At 40.7% G+C, this 14331-nt stretch overlaps 1 protein-coding gene across 6 annotated transcripts in view; it reads right to left on the bottom strand.

Moving 5' to 3' along the window:
• Positions 1-14331, bottom strand: part of BICD1 (BICD cargo adaptor 1) — a 200194-nt gene that overhangs the window by 104173 nt on the left and 81690 nt on the right. For all 6 annotated transcript variants that reach the window (XM_029205666.1, XM_029205665.1, XM_029205662.1 and 3 more), the window contains exon 2: positions 9493-9705. In XM_029205666.1, coding sequence (XP_029061499.1) covers positions 9493-9705 — 213 coding nt within the window. The remainder of the gene's footprint in view (positions 1-9492; positions 9706-14331) is intronic.

Here is a 14331-nt window from a genome sequence, read left to right as displayed (position 1 = left end):
TCCAAATCATAGGAAAAAAAGTACTTCCAACCCTTAAAAAGAGAAATTAAATGTATACACTCCTTACAAGGCATGCATTTTAATCAATATTCACTGACTCTATGAGCATATGGGATTATAGCAGGCATGGTGATTTTACAGATTTGTATAATGTACTCCTCGATTAATGGAAAGCTGATTCTCCCTTGGGGACACTTTCCCCTGCAACTCTCTCAAGTACAGGCCTGGAGGTGAGATGGGTGCCCGTCTTGCTCCGCTTGGCTGCTTTCAGAGCATTCACCCTCTTCTTCCTCCACCCTTAAAATTCCTCTGCTTTAAATCTCATGTCATCATGAGATTTTTTTTTTTTTGCGGTACGCGGGCCTCTCACTGTTGTGGCCTCTCCCGTTGCGGAGCACAAGCTCCGGATGCGCAGGCTCAGTGGCCATGGCTCACGGCCCCAGCCGCTCCGCGGCATGTGGGATCTTCCCGGACCGGGGCACGAACCCGTGTCCCCTGCATCGGCAGGCGGACTCTCAACCACTGCGCCACCAGGGAATACCGAGATTTTTTGTTTTTACTTAGTAAATGTACATTAAAACAAAACAAATTAACAGTAACTTCCTACGGGGACAAGGTAGCAGCAGGGTAGGCATAGACACTGCATACTACCCACTACTCAGCACTGTTACTGTCACTTAGTAAACTCCAACTCATTCCCCTTTATTTCTCTAAGACTTCAGCTCCTGGTTCACTGCCAATGTCTCCAGAACTCCTGGTCTCAATTTCTGGCATTCTTAATATGCACAAAGGTGACCTCAATTCCTGGAATTCCTCTTGAGGGACCTTCACCTGCTTCAGCCGCTCATTCCTAGGATCATACCTTAGTGACTCACTCTTCTAAGTGATTATCTCACTTCTCTCTCCTCAAATCCCCAACACCTCCCCCATCTTCCCTGTCAGCTGCTGGCCTTGCTTCCTTCAGTGAGAAAACTGAAGCAACCTGAAGAGGACTTGCAAAGACTGTCCGCATTCACATCTGCCAGCGTACCACATCTGCATCCACAAACTCCACTTTTCCTGGGTATCTACCGTAGAGAAATGAACACTTACGTTCACATAAAATATGTACATGAATGTATATAGCAGCTCTATTTGTAATTGCCAAAATCTGAAAATAACCCAAATGTTCTTCAATAGGTGAATTGATTAAAAAAAAAAACACAACTGTAGTATATCCATACAGTGGTATTTGACAATAAAAAGGAAGAAACAACTGACGTGCAACAACTTAGATGAATCTCAGAGGCATTATGCTGAGGGAAAGGACCCACTCTCAAAGGTTAAATACTGTATGGTTCCATTTACACTACATTCCTGAAAAGACGCAACTATAGTGATAGAAACCAGATGACTGATTATCAGAGACTGGGGTGGGGAAGGCTATCAAAGGAGTAGCACAGCACAGGGGGAGGTTTTGGGGATGATGCAATTTCTGCATCATAATTGTGGTTACATGAATCTCTATTTGTTAAAATTCACAGAACTATACGCACATACATTAAAAAAATTCTATGAGCCTGTAATTTTAAACTAATCCTACAAACAAACCCATTAATGTAAATTATTTTTCCCAAAGGCACAATCAAATCACAATTATTCAAAGGTGAATTGTTTGTATATTGTTAAACTGCTTTCAAATTCCTTTATGATGTTAATAGGGATGTTTGTTTACTGCAGCTCAGCGAGTGTTAGAAAGAACTTTTTGACAAAAAAGCTCTCTCCAGTGGAATCAGTAAACAAATAAGCAGGCACTAACAAGGTTAAGAGCAGGGACTCTGGAGTCAGATTGCCTGGTTTAGGACACCAGCCTGACTGCTTGCTGGACAAGTTGTCAGCCTCTCTGCCTCACCTGTAAAGGGGGGATAGAAACAGTACATGCCCCGTAAGTTTAAGAGAATTAGATGAGATAATGAATGTAAGATGCTGAGTACTGTGCTTGGGACATGATAAGCTCTCATAAATGTTAGCTATGATGTTATTGTTAGTTATTTAAACCAAGTAAAAGAGTGATAATTCTTCACTGTTTGACACTTTGCATCACTCCAGGGAGGTGTGAGGTCCATTCCCAACAAGTAGAAACTGGGACGTGCCAGGGAAATAATTTTGCAGCTATAGCCAAGCCATGCCTTTACAGAACAGGAAAATCATCATTCAGCTGGAAGTGTCAATTTCATTCAGCTATGTGTAAACACAGCTCTCAATGACCAATCATTCAACCAGAAACCTCAGAGAATATAAGAAAAGCTTTTTTATTATTGGATGACTTAATTAAATAGTTTAACCTCTCCCCATCAGTAAGCACATTTGATGTTGTACTGAGAAATAACGCAGTGGCCCTTTTGAGAACCAGCCAGGTACGAAAGGCTATTTACACTGATAGTAAGAACACCCAGACAGCTCTCCTCTTTCAGCCTACTGGCTTTTAAACATGTGTTGTTTCTTCTTTTGGTGTCAGAGTGTCAGCCATTACTTCTTTTTTGAAAAAAATTAATTAATTAATTAAGTTTTGGCTGTGTTGGGTCTTCATTTCTGTGCGTGGGCTTTCTCCAGTTGCGGTGAGCGGGGGCCACTCTTCATCGCGGTGCACGGGCCTCTCACTGTCGCGGCCTCGCTTGTTGCGGTGCACGGGCTCCAGACGCGCAGGCTCAGTAGTTGTGGCTCACGGGCCCAGCCGCTCCGCGGCATGTGGGATCTTCCCAGACCAGGGCTCGAACCCGTGTCCCCTGCATTGGCAGGCAGATTCCCAACCACTGCGCCACCAGGGAAGCCCCAGTCATTACTTCTTGCTACTGTCAGAAGGTGCTGGGGCCTTCTGACAGTAGACCCCAATACATCTTTCTAAATTTATTGCTTTTGTCTTGCTGTGTAAGAATAAGTCCGATTACAAATTTTGAAACAATAAATAACACTAACATAGTCCTCTACTTCTTGTAAAGCACTTTCATGAAAAATATTTTTTCCTCATAAAAATCATGAGGAGTAGGAGAGGCATTATTATAATGTTTATATGGAAAATGAGAAGTTTAATCACAGAGCTAGTAAAATGGTCAAGTTAGGACCTGAACTCAGATATCCTGATTTCTAATTCCACACTATTACCAAACCACCTATTTATGCAGTAGAAGCAATTTGATTTTTAAAGAGAGGCTGAAGGACTCTCCTTAAATAAAGTGACTATGTGCTGGTGGCTGAGGTCCATGGCATCTAATCTGTTTAGATGTTTTTTGCTTAGTCACAGCAGGTACCACCTATCTGTAGTTTTAGCGAGAGACTAAGATGAGTGTAATTTACTGTACAAAATGTTATATGTTGTCTTAGTCCATTTGAGCTGCTATAACAATAACACCATAGGCTGGACGGCTTAAACAGACATTTATTTCTCATAGCTCTGGAGACTAAGAAGTCTAAGATCGAGGCACCGGCAGATCCAGTGTCAGGTGAAGGCCCGCTTCCTGGTTCATAGATGGCCAACTTCTTGCTGTGTCTTCACATAGTGGAAGGGGTAAGGGAGCTCTCTGCGGTGTCTTTTATAGGGTCTCATTCATGAGGGCTCCACTCTCATGATCTAATCACCCCCAAAGGCCCCACCTCCAAACACCATCACTTTGGGGATTAGGTTTCAACATATGAATGTTGGGGGACACAAACATTCAATCTATAGTATATGTTGTCTAAAACACAGCTCACTATCTCCACAGATACTAAAGAGTAGAAGGAAATAGTTTCTGAACACATTTAGTTGTTTTAACATTGAAAACAACCACTCCTTGTTGACTTTTTGTTCACTGATGCTTCCAAGCACCCAAGCATCTGGCTCATAGCAAGCACTGAAGAGACCTCTGTTGAATGAATGAATGAATGTATGACTGCAAAGTGGAAAATCCAAAAAGATGAAAACACTAAGATGAGAAACTCAAACCCTTCATCCAACAGTTCACGTTTTCAAAAATTTCCAATGGGGTAAAGACAGTCAATAGTCTGTTTTTAAAAAGCAGACATTTTTAAGAGACACTGGATCTCAGTCTAAGAAGGTAATAAACAGGATGCTGAGGCATCCTGAAACCATGTCACATGAGGAAGTGCTAATTGATCTAGATATGTTTAATCTGAAAAAGAGAAGACAAGATAGTTCTTTCCAAATATTTGAAGCTGTTGGGCATGGGCTAAAATTGTCAAGTGGAATAGAAAACCAAAAAAATGTATTCTCTGTAGATCCAGAGGCTAGGAATATGGCCAGTTGGTGAAAATTACAGGCAGTCAATTTTCACTGAACAAAAAAGGGCAGTTTAACAATTAGAGCTGCCAAGTAACAGGATGGGCAGCCTTGGAAGGGATCTGGAAGACAAGGAATGAACAGTAATTTAACATCTCCTTTGTGCACGGCATTTGACATAGGACCCGTACATTAGTATTACCATCTCCATGTCGGAAGTGAGGAAAGTGACACTTACAGAACAAATGTAATTTGTCCAATATCACACAGTTGGTAAGTGGCACAGGTGGAATTCAAACCAGAGGTAGCTAACTCCTAAAGTATGTTATTTCTGTTCAGTTCAACTCAACAAACATTCTTTTTTTAATGTCTGCTTTTGACCAGGCACTGTGCTGAGTCCTGGGGATACCAAGATAAATGACAAAGAAAAGACAGTCCCTTCCTTGGAAGGACTCATAGTTTACCATCTCCATAATGATGGAAGTGTCTGGGTAAAGGCTACATGGCCATTCCAGGTTACTGGAGAAAGAATTATTGACCTGGGAGTAGGCTTTACCAAATAATCACTAGGTGCCTTCATGGACTAAAAGGTTATAGATGTGGCTATAATCGATTCCTGAAAATTGAGCTGGCGTATTGTAAAGTTTGGTTGTATATTCCAAAGAGGGAAAAAAAATGGAGCTTCAAATGTGATAAAGATCATATGGATTAAGCAGCTTTTGAAATATAAAATGGCCATATCTTAGTAAAATGTTACCAACTAGTTAGAAATTTAGATATTGTACTAAAGCTTCATGTATTGTGACAGAAATTTCATTAACTTGAGGAAAGATTCAGAAGAGGGAGCCATGTGCTCTTGGTAGCTACAGTGACATGGCTGTACAGTGAAATTTCAGGATATCTTCTAGTATTTTAGACCTATAGGTTGAGATAAAAAAATGAAATTCAAACTTGTTTACTCAATGTTTGCTTAGGCACTACAGTAATCAATTTGCTCTCATTTAGCTTTCACCAAAATGATGCTGGTCAAGGTCACCCAAGGATTCCCCCCTTCCCATCCTGTGCCTGTTACTAGACCTGTAGGATTAACACCTAACTTGTTTAAGGTGAACTCCGATTTGGTTCTTTGATTGGGTGACATTTTTTCTTTATACTCCCTGTACTTAAAAATCTTATTTAAAGCAGTTTACCATTAGGAACACATATACAATAAGGCTGATGAAAATGTTTAAAAATGAAAATTATATGAAAAATCTAAGTTAGGTTTTATAGTGACACATAGTGCTGGAGGTTTTTAACAACCAAAGCAATAATAAAAACATACTATAGGGCTTCCCTGGTGGCGCAGTGGTTGAGAGTCCGCCTGCCGATGCAGGGGACGCGGGCTCGTGCCCCAGTCCGGGAGGATCCCACATGCCGCGGAGTGGCTGGGCCCGTGAGCCATGGCCGCTGAGCCTGCGCGTCCGGAGCCTGTGCTCCTCAACGGGAGAGGCCACAACAGTGAGAGGCCTGCGTACCACAAAAAAAAAAACAAAAAAAACCCCCCATACTATAATTCCTACCACCTGACTCATATCTCAACGGAAAGAATTTTCAAGGCAATAAATTCAAAGAGGTATTTACCTAATGTTTCTTTAACCTAAGACTATGGATCTACATAATAAATGATAATTTCAACAATAGCTCTATGGTAGATGCAGAAAGTTATTAATGATAACAGTTTATGTTTATTGTGTATTTACTATATACTAAACTAATCTTTGACAAATACCGTGAGTATAATTCTAAAACTTTTAGCAGTGCTGAGACTAGAATATTGATTTTCTAATTCAGAAATGTTTCCATTTTTTCCACTATACTGTCCTATACATACCATATATGGAAAAGAAGTTGGCTGTGGAATTAAATACACACACACACGTGTGCGCAAATATGAGTGTAAAGCTTCCATAACACACACAGCACATATACACACACGGGCACCTTTGCCAGTACCAATGATCCTACTGAAATTAGAGATTAGTCCTTTTAGTAAATAAAAATAATTCCACTAATTAAATTATTAAATTCACACAGGGACTTCCCTGGCAGTCCAGTGGTTAAGACTCTGCACTTCCAACGCAGGGGGCACGGGTCGATTCCTGGACAGGGGAACTAAGATCCCATATGCCGTGGGGCGCGGCCAAAAAGAAAAAAAAAATTCACACAGCATCTGTCAAGTTGATGATTTACTATGCTTTTTATTGGTTATCCTTGTCTATTTCTCATGGTCCATCAGGTCATGATTTTTCTGTTTCATCATCTCTCTTCCAGTCACTATGCACCAATCAATACCCAGAATACAAAATGACAAACAAAACTAAGCCTACAATAAAAACAAATCTGGGATTTGAATTTAACACCAGCCATCAAAAGTCTGTATCAACATACCAAGAAATACAATTTATTCCTTTTCTCCTTTTACAAATGTCCTCAGCGCTACACGCTAATAATAATTTTATTAGCTACATTAAAACAATGTCTGCATGAAAAACAGCAGGGCTCTGGGATGTAGTAATACCACTCACTAGCTTTCAGCCCATCAGAAAGAATACTAACAGATAAATTGTTGGCACACTTAGAAGACCAGGAAACTGACCACCTGTTTGTTTTTTTTTTTCTTTTAGTTATTGACAAATCCAAATGGCTAAACTGCCTTGAGCTGTTTTAGATTAAAAAAATACATAAATTTGGACGTAACAAGTTATTCTCTTAAGGCAAATCAACTACTGAAAACGCATAGAAATCAAAGGATTATAACCAAGTGATCATTCAGCAATTCCCCAAATTGTGAGCCTGATGATACCCCCATGCCCAGCTTTAAGCCAGGCAAAGAAGTTTAAATTAGTGGTTCTTAAAGTGTGGTCTCTACCTGCTGTGAACTTGTTAGAAATGCAAATTCTTGGGTTCCACCTAGTACGCTGAATCAGAATTTTAGGGGGTGGAGCCCAAGACTAGTGTTTTGATGAGTTCTCTAGGTGATTCTTGTGCTCACTAAAATTTGAGAACTGATCTGAATGAAGGGCTTCTCAGCATTTTGTTTCCTTTGCGGCCTCAGTTTATTCCTAACTTGCATCCTCATTCTTAATAATCAACTCCTGCCGCTTATCATAAATCTACTCATTGGAAACTGCACTCAAGCATGGCATATGTAAGTGAGGATGTTCCATCAATCTCCACTGTCTTGCCCCAAGAGGAAAACATCTGTGGTACCCTTTCCTCAACCTTTGCTGTTCTTTCCTCAGCTGCAACTGCCGCGCACAGTGGGGCTGTGTAGCTTTCAGAGGATCCATCAAGACTGCTTGACTCATTGATTGCAGTCCTTATACACAAACCACCTGCATGTGGGTGCCCATGGCCCTCAGGTTGCCCATATCACAGCCTCTCTGCCAACTTGCCACGTGAACCTGCTGCCCATGGCTGCTGAGGTCTCTGCCTGTGGATGTTCTGGGCTTTGCTTAATCCAAGAAGGTGGCCTATGGCACTATATGACCTTGAGTCCACTTGGAGGAGGAGGTCTGGTACTCCAAAGGATAAGCAAGTGATGGTGAAGACCCAGCACATACAGATGCATCAAATGAAGAACTGGAGATGGGCTCTGTTTTTTAACAATCATTTGCAGTGGAGGGAAATGAGGCAGGGCATCCTGAAAACTCTCATGTTCTTTTTGGTACCCAACACTAAATTCCCCTTGGTTGGCTCCTTTCTTTGTCTCCAGAGTCATATTTCTATATCTGGGGCATGTGCAAAGACAATGAACGAGGTAAAGCAGAAACCTTACTGTCAATATTCACTGAGTTCATGGTAATATGGACACAGGCAAATGTAAATTATTGATTAAATTCCAGTAAATTTTGGACAACTTATATGTTATAATAATGAAACTTTATTTCTAATATGTCACTAATGTCAAGAGAAAGGTATCAGTGGATTACTTTGGTTATATTTCACAATATCAAACAATTTTTTCATCTGACCTTTTTCTATTATCAAAACGCTCAGTTAGGGACTTCCCTGGTGGCACAATGGTTAAGAGTCCATCTGCCAATGCAGGGGACATAGGTTCAATCTCTGGTCTGGGAAGATCCCACATGCCACGGAGCAACTAAGCCCATGCGCCACAACTAATGAGCCTGCGCTCTAGAGCCCGCGAGCCACAACTACTGAGCCCATGAGCCACAATTACTGAAGCCCGTGTGCCTAGAGGCCATGCTCCGCAACAAGAGAAGCCCGCGCACCACAACGAAGAGTAGCCCCCGCTCGTTGCAACTAGAGAAAGCCCACGTGCAGCAACAAGACCCAACGCAGCCAAAAATAAATTTTAAAAAAACCGCTCAGTTAATGAGCCCACTTGGTAGTGGACCCGGTATTTGTTTATCAACCTCCACTGCACTGGTGTAGGAATCAGAGGAAATCTGCACCTCTTCTATAGCTTTCTTAATAAAAAAATGGAGTGAATGACTTAATATGAAGTTTTCAAAAATGCTGTTAAAAGGGTTTGGTGGATGAAGCTGCTTTTGGCTATTTCTGTCCCCAACATTACCTCCTTCCTCCAGCACAGAATGACTCTGCCACTCTGAAACCATCTGGCATGTGACGCTGCTACGTGAAAAGCTGAAGGGAAAGAGTGAGTCCAGGGAGGGCCCGGGGACTGAAGAAGGCTCCTAACCTGATTCATACCAGCTATAATTTGCTGCTTGTCTACAGCCAGAAGAAGAGTTTATGGTTCTGCATCACCAGACTCTAAGACCCCTCAGAACACTCCCTCAGGATCTCTCTCCCCAGTGAGGAGAGTCCTGTGCTAACACCACATTCATTTTGAATTAGTGCTGACACCGAGCATAACAGCCAACCGTTCCTCTCCACATTGTATTGAAACAGGTAAAGGGGAGGAAGTGACCTTAGGGTCACTGTATTTTTTAAACACCTCTGCAGAAATAGCAAGGCCAATTGCTAAGTACTCAATAAATAGACTTTAATTCTTAACGAACAATAAGAGAGAGAAAAGCTCATCTCAGAACAAGCTGTCATTTCACTAAAAAAGCAGAAAAATTGCTAGCATTGGCATCAAGTGCTTCTTGTTTAATACAGCTCCTCTGATTAGAGAAAAAGTTTTATTCCTCTCTCCTAGGAAGAATTTCATCTTACTTCTCTCTCCCACAGCTCTCTCAAAGGGAATATGTTTGTTGTTTGTTTACCTCCTTCAGATCCTGCACGACGGCTGTGAGCCTCTCATTTTCTGCCTGCACGTTGGCCACCACAGCCCGGCTCTGTTTCAGTTCGTTCTGCATCTCCAAGATCTTCCCCAGATAGTAAGCTTCCTTTGATGCTGACTCCTGCAGAAGTGTTTCCTCCCGAGTCTCTCCATCCTCAGCAACCTTACGGTGGATGGAGAAGGACTGCCCAAATGCCTGCAGAGGATTCGGAAAGAAAAAGAGCACACAGTGAAATGCACCACTGCACTATTCAACAGACTTGGGAACATGATTTGTTTTACTTTGTGTAAAAGAAAAGGTATTCTGCAAGACTTCCAGGAGCAAAAAATACATAGTTCATCTAACAGGCTAGCAGCTCTCATTGACACTTGAAATAATTCAAATTCAATTAAGGAGAAAGAAAAATTTTAAGTATTTTGCTAATATATATATATATATATATAAAACAGGTTAAAACTTGAAAAACATTGCTGCTTGTTTTATGTTACCATTTTTTAGACAAATCTTTTTAAGGAATAGACAGTTTAGTGCTAATGAGACCTTCAAATTCATATTCTCATTTTCATTCCAGAAAAAATCCCAAAAGAAATTTTCAAGAAAGAAAATAGTTTCATTAGCTTTCTAATACATTAGTGGTAAGAATATACCAATTATGAACAATGCCCTTAAGAGAGAAAAATCACCAAACAGCTTTCAAACTGCCTGGTACCACAGAAAGATATTCAAATGCAATCAATGTATAAGAAAACATTTCTGTGGAAAAAGAAATACGGAAAAATAAGCCAGAAAGTAATGAAATTGGTAAGCTACGGGGGGGTGAGTGGGAATGGGGTAGAAAGAATGAGGGAATGAAACACTATACAAGGGATCACATTTCATAGGAGTCACACTTTTCTAAGAATGCCTTTTCATATCGCTCTGACTCTTAAAACTACAGTAAGGTTTCACATACCTCCCAAATAAATAATAATGAAAATCAGCCTCTATGTGTCCAGGTACCCAAATGGAACACAAATAGTAACAAATGAACCCAGCTGTACTGCAAATGAAGAACAGGACCACACTGAAAGGTTGAGAAGAAAAGATCTAAACTGATTGGGGAAATCAGTATTTTTGCTATACACAGTAAAGCTAAAAGCAAAAAGAACTGTACCCAAACACTATAGTATAGTTAGTAAATTTGTTTCTCACAGGGATTATGGAATCACAATTCTGAAACTTCTTTACATGTATACTAGGGCTGAGGAAATAAGTAAATATATTATGGATAATGAAAGACAGGTTTCTCCCTGTTGGAGAAAGGCATTACAAATAAGGAAAGGGAGAAGTCTAGAAGGAAACTAGTGGTACTGGGTTGTAATTAGAATTATCAGGATAGTCTTTAATAGGGAGATAGGTCGATAGATGGAGAGAGAAAGGTGCGTGTGTGTGTGTGTGTGTGTGTGTGTGTGTGTGTGTGTGTGTGTATACAGATTTCCTAGCTCTGTCAGCAAACCCTGCGGCCAAATTTTGTTTCTAAATATCAATCTCCAATTAAAAAGAACTAGGGCTCTTTGAAGAAATGATGGAGTCTCTCACTGGAGCAAAATGAACTTGGTGCGTCATGTGGTGCCAAAGAGTAAGTAACAAAATGCTTTTCAAAAAATTATGTGGGGCTTCCCTGGTGGCGCAGTGGTTGAGAGTCTGCCTGCCGATGCAGGGGACACGGGTTCGTGCTCCGGTCTGGGAAGATCGCACATGCCGCGGAGCGGCTGGGCCCGTGAGCCATGGCCGCTGAGCCTGCGCGTCCGGAGCCTGTGCTCCACAACGGGAGAGGCCACAACAGTGAGAGGCCCGCATACCGCAAAAAAAAAAAAAAAAAAATTATGTGGATATGTCAAAGGACACAAGAGCCTACATGAAGGGGCTCCCAAGGGCCAAATCTGGGATAACTTGGGGAAACAAAATAGTTATAGTAATGAATTATAATCCATAGAATAAAATAAATATTCATGAGCCCACATTGATATAATAACTGAATAAATAAGAGAAGGAATAGCTCTTCTTTACAGTAGGATTCAAATAATTTAATTCTAATAGAAATCAAATACATCAGCATTACTTGACATCAGCATATTACTTGGCAAACACCAAGTAATAATAGTTGCAGGTAAAGATTATCAGTGGAATATAAAATAATAGGCAAAAACTATGATGAGAAACAGGATATTTGCATAGTCTTAAAGCATGTCCTCCCAAGATATTTATTAATAACTCCAATGGGAAAAATAGTAACCGTGCAGTGGAGTACCCTGGCAGACCTTAACTAAGTGACCAAAAGTTAGCTCAGCAGCAACAAGACATACTAACATCGTGTACCCTCTGATATAACACACTGAGGGGAGAACAGAGTCACTTCTGTGGTATTTCTGCCAAAAATGAGTAGGCCAATTCTTACTATAAGAAAACATCAAGCAAACCCAAACGGGAACATTCTACAAAATTATTGGCCAAGACTCTTCGAAAGTATTAAGGTCAGAAGAAATAGAGGAAGACTCCTCCAGACTAGATGAGACTAAGAAAATATGACAATTAAATGCAGAATAGGATCCTGGATTGGACCCTGACCTGAAAAAAAGACTTTAGGACAATTGGCAAAACTGAAATACATTCTTTTTTTTCTTTTTTTTTTTTTTAAGCAGAGGTCTTCTTAGAAGCCTATATGATTTAAGTTTATTTATTTATTTATTTATGGCTGTGTTGGGTCTTTGTTTCTGTGCGAGGGCTTTCTCTAGTTGTGGCAAGCGGGGGCCACTCTTCATCGCGGTGTGCGGGCCTCTCACTATCGCGGCCTCTCTTGTTGCAGAGCACAGGCTCCGGACGCGCAGGCTCAGTAGTTGTGGCTCACAGGCCTAGTTGCTCCGCGGCATGTGGGGTCTTCCCGGACCAGGGCTCGAACCCGTGTCCCCTGCATTGGCCACTGCGCCACCAGGGAAGCCCCCTTCTTTTTTTTTTTTTTGATGTGGACCATTTTAAAAGTCTTTATTGAATTTGTTACAATATGGCTCCCTGCATTGGAAGGCGAAGTCTTAACCACTGGACCGCCAGGGAAGTCCCGAAATACATTCTTTATATTGGATAATAATATTGTAGCAATGTCAGTTTCTGGTTTCCATAACTGTACTATGGTTATGTAAGATGTTAACATCTGGGGAAGCTGTGTAAAGGGTACATGAAATTCAGTGTAGTATTTTTGCAACTTTTTCTATATCTAGAGTTATTTCAAAATAAAAAGTTAGGTAAATAAATGTAGTCTTTGCCCTCAAGGACTTGATAGATTTGATAAAATACTGGCACATACAGTTATAAAGAACATGTGTACTTGAACACCAAAAGGTCACTATTCAATTAGAAGTGCTATGGCTTTATGATGTGATATACATTTTAAAATTTTAAGTGTCATAAAATGATGCTTCTGGACTATGTACAGGTCATAAAGAAACAAGGCTGGAGTTAACCTCTGAAACTCAGTTTCACACTTGTTACAAACTTGAAGGCAGAAAAGGTTTGTGTTAATCATTAAAAGGGACATCATAAAGTTAGGAGGAGACAGCATGATTTAGTGATTTTAAAGACAATCTGGTATTCATCTCCAAATTATACTACAGAAACAGAAAATTAAAAAATTAATAACCCGCAAGCCTATGTCTCAATCAACTATCTTTCTTAGAATCTCTACATGGATCAAAATCAACAGATGATACCTAAACATCAACTGAGAAAGAAATATTTCAGTATTGGTGTTCATCTATTCAGAGCAGAATACTCTTGGTGTTTGGCTTGCTCAGTCTCAGGACAGAAAGAAATTCTTATTTGAGTAGCCAAGCTTCTACATGTGATAATAAGCATATAGATTTATGAACAGATGAAAAATTGTCTTTGGAAGTGATGTTTACCTTGCTTTTCTATCAGTGATGATCAGATTCTGTGAGGTCAATCCTGAATTCATTACCCATTAAAAAATCTTTGGAGGGAAGACATCTGGCAGCACATCTCCCCACAGTGACCTGGTTACGTCTTCAGTAGACCCTCACACTGGCAAAGGAACCCTGACTATCATACTTAAGTATTGGTAAAATTTCAAATTAGCATGAACTGTGTGTCAACTTGCTTCTTTTTCACAACTACTTTCCCACATCTATGTAACAGAAAACTTTCACAGGGCCATTTTCTTAACTCTGCCTGAGTAAGATCAACAGACTTAGGCAACCTATGGTTCTCACATTATTCTCAGCACACAGGCAATGCTCTCTTGGTGGCTAAAACAACCCCTAATGTCTTAATAGCAAGTGAATTTATCTTTCCACCCTTGATGTAAAGTTTTAAGAATTGTACTCTGGATCCTGCACCAAAGGAAATAAAAAATTTCAGACATATACACAGAATAGATCTTCAAAGTAGAGTCAAGAATTGAAATTGATAATATAAACATTTTGATGAATCCTTAATTCATATTTATTGTAGCTCAGAAAACTTAACTGAACATGGGGGTTTCCAAAGTTAGTCATTTTTTTTTTTTTTTTTTTTTTGCGGTACACGGGCCTCTCACCATTGTGGCCTCTCCCGTTGCGGAGCACAGGCTCCGGACGCGCAGGCTCAGCAGTCACGGCTCACGGGCCCAGCCGCTCCGCGGCATGTGGGATCTTCCCGGACCAGGGCACGAACCCGTGTCCCCTGCATCGGCAGGTGGACTCTCAACCACTGTGCCACCAGGGAAGCCCGTAGTCATTATTTTTATGAGGAACATGGCCCTTCACTGGACCTGATTTGAAAGTATGCAAG

The sequence above is a fragment of the Monodon monoceros genome, unplaced genomic scaffold (assembly GCF_005190385.1).
Source record: "Monodon monoceros isolate NGI ecotype Baffin Bay Population unplaced genomic scaffold, NGI_Narwhal_1 Super_Scaffold_6, whole genome shotgun sequence".
NCBI classification, from domain to species: domain Eukaryota; kingdom Metazoa; phylum Chordata; class Mammalia; order Artiodactyla; family Monodontidae; genus Monodon; species Monodon monoceros.
The sequence above is the reverse complement of the archived record's forward strand: the minus strand, read 5'-3'. Positions and strand labels throughout refer to the sequence as shown.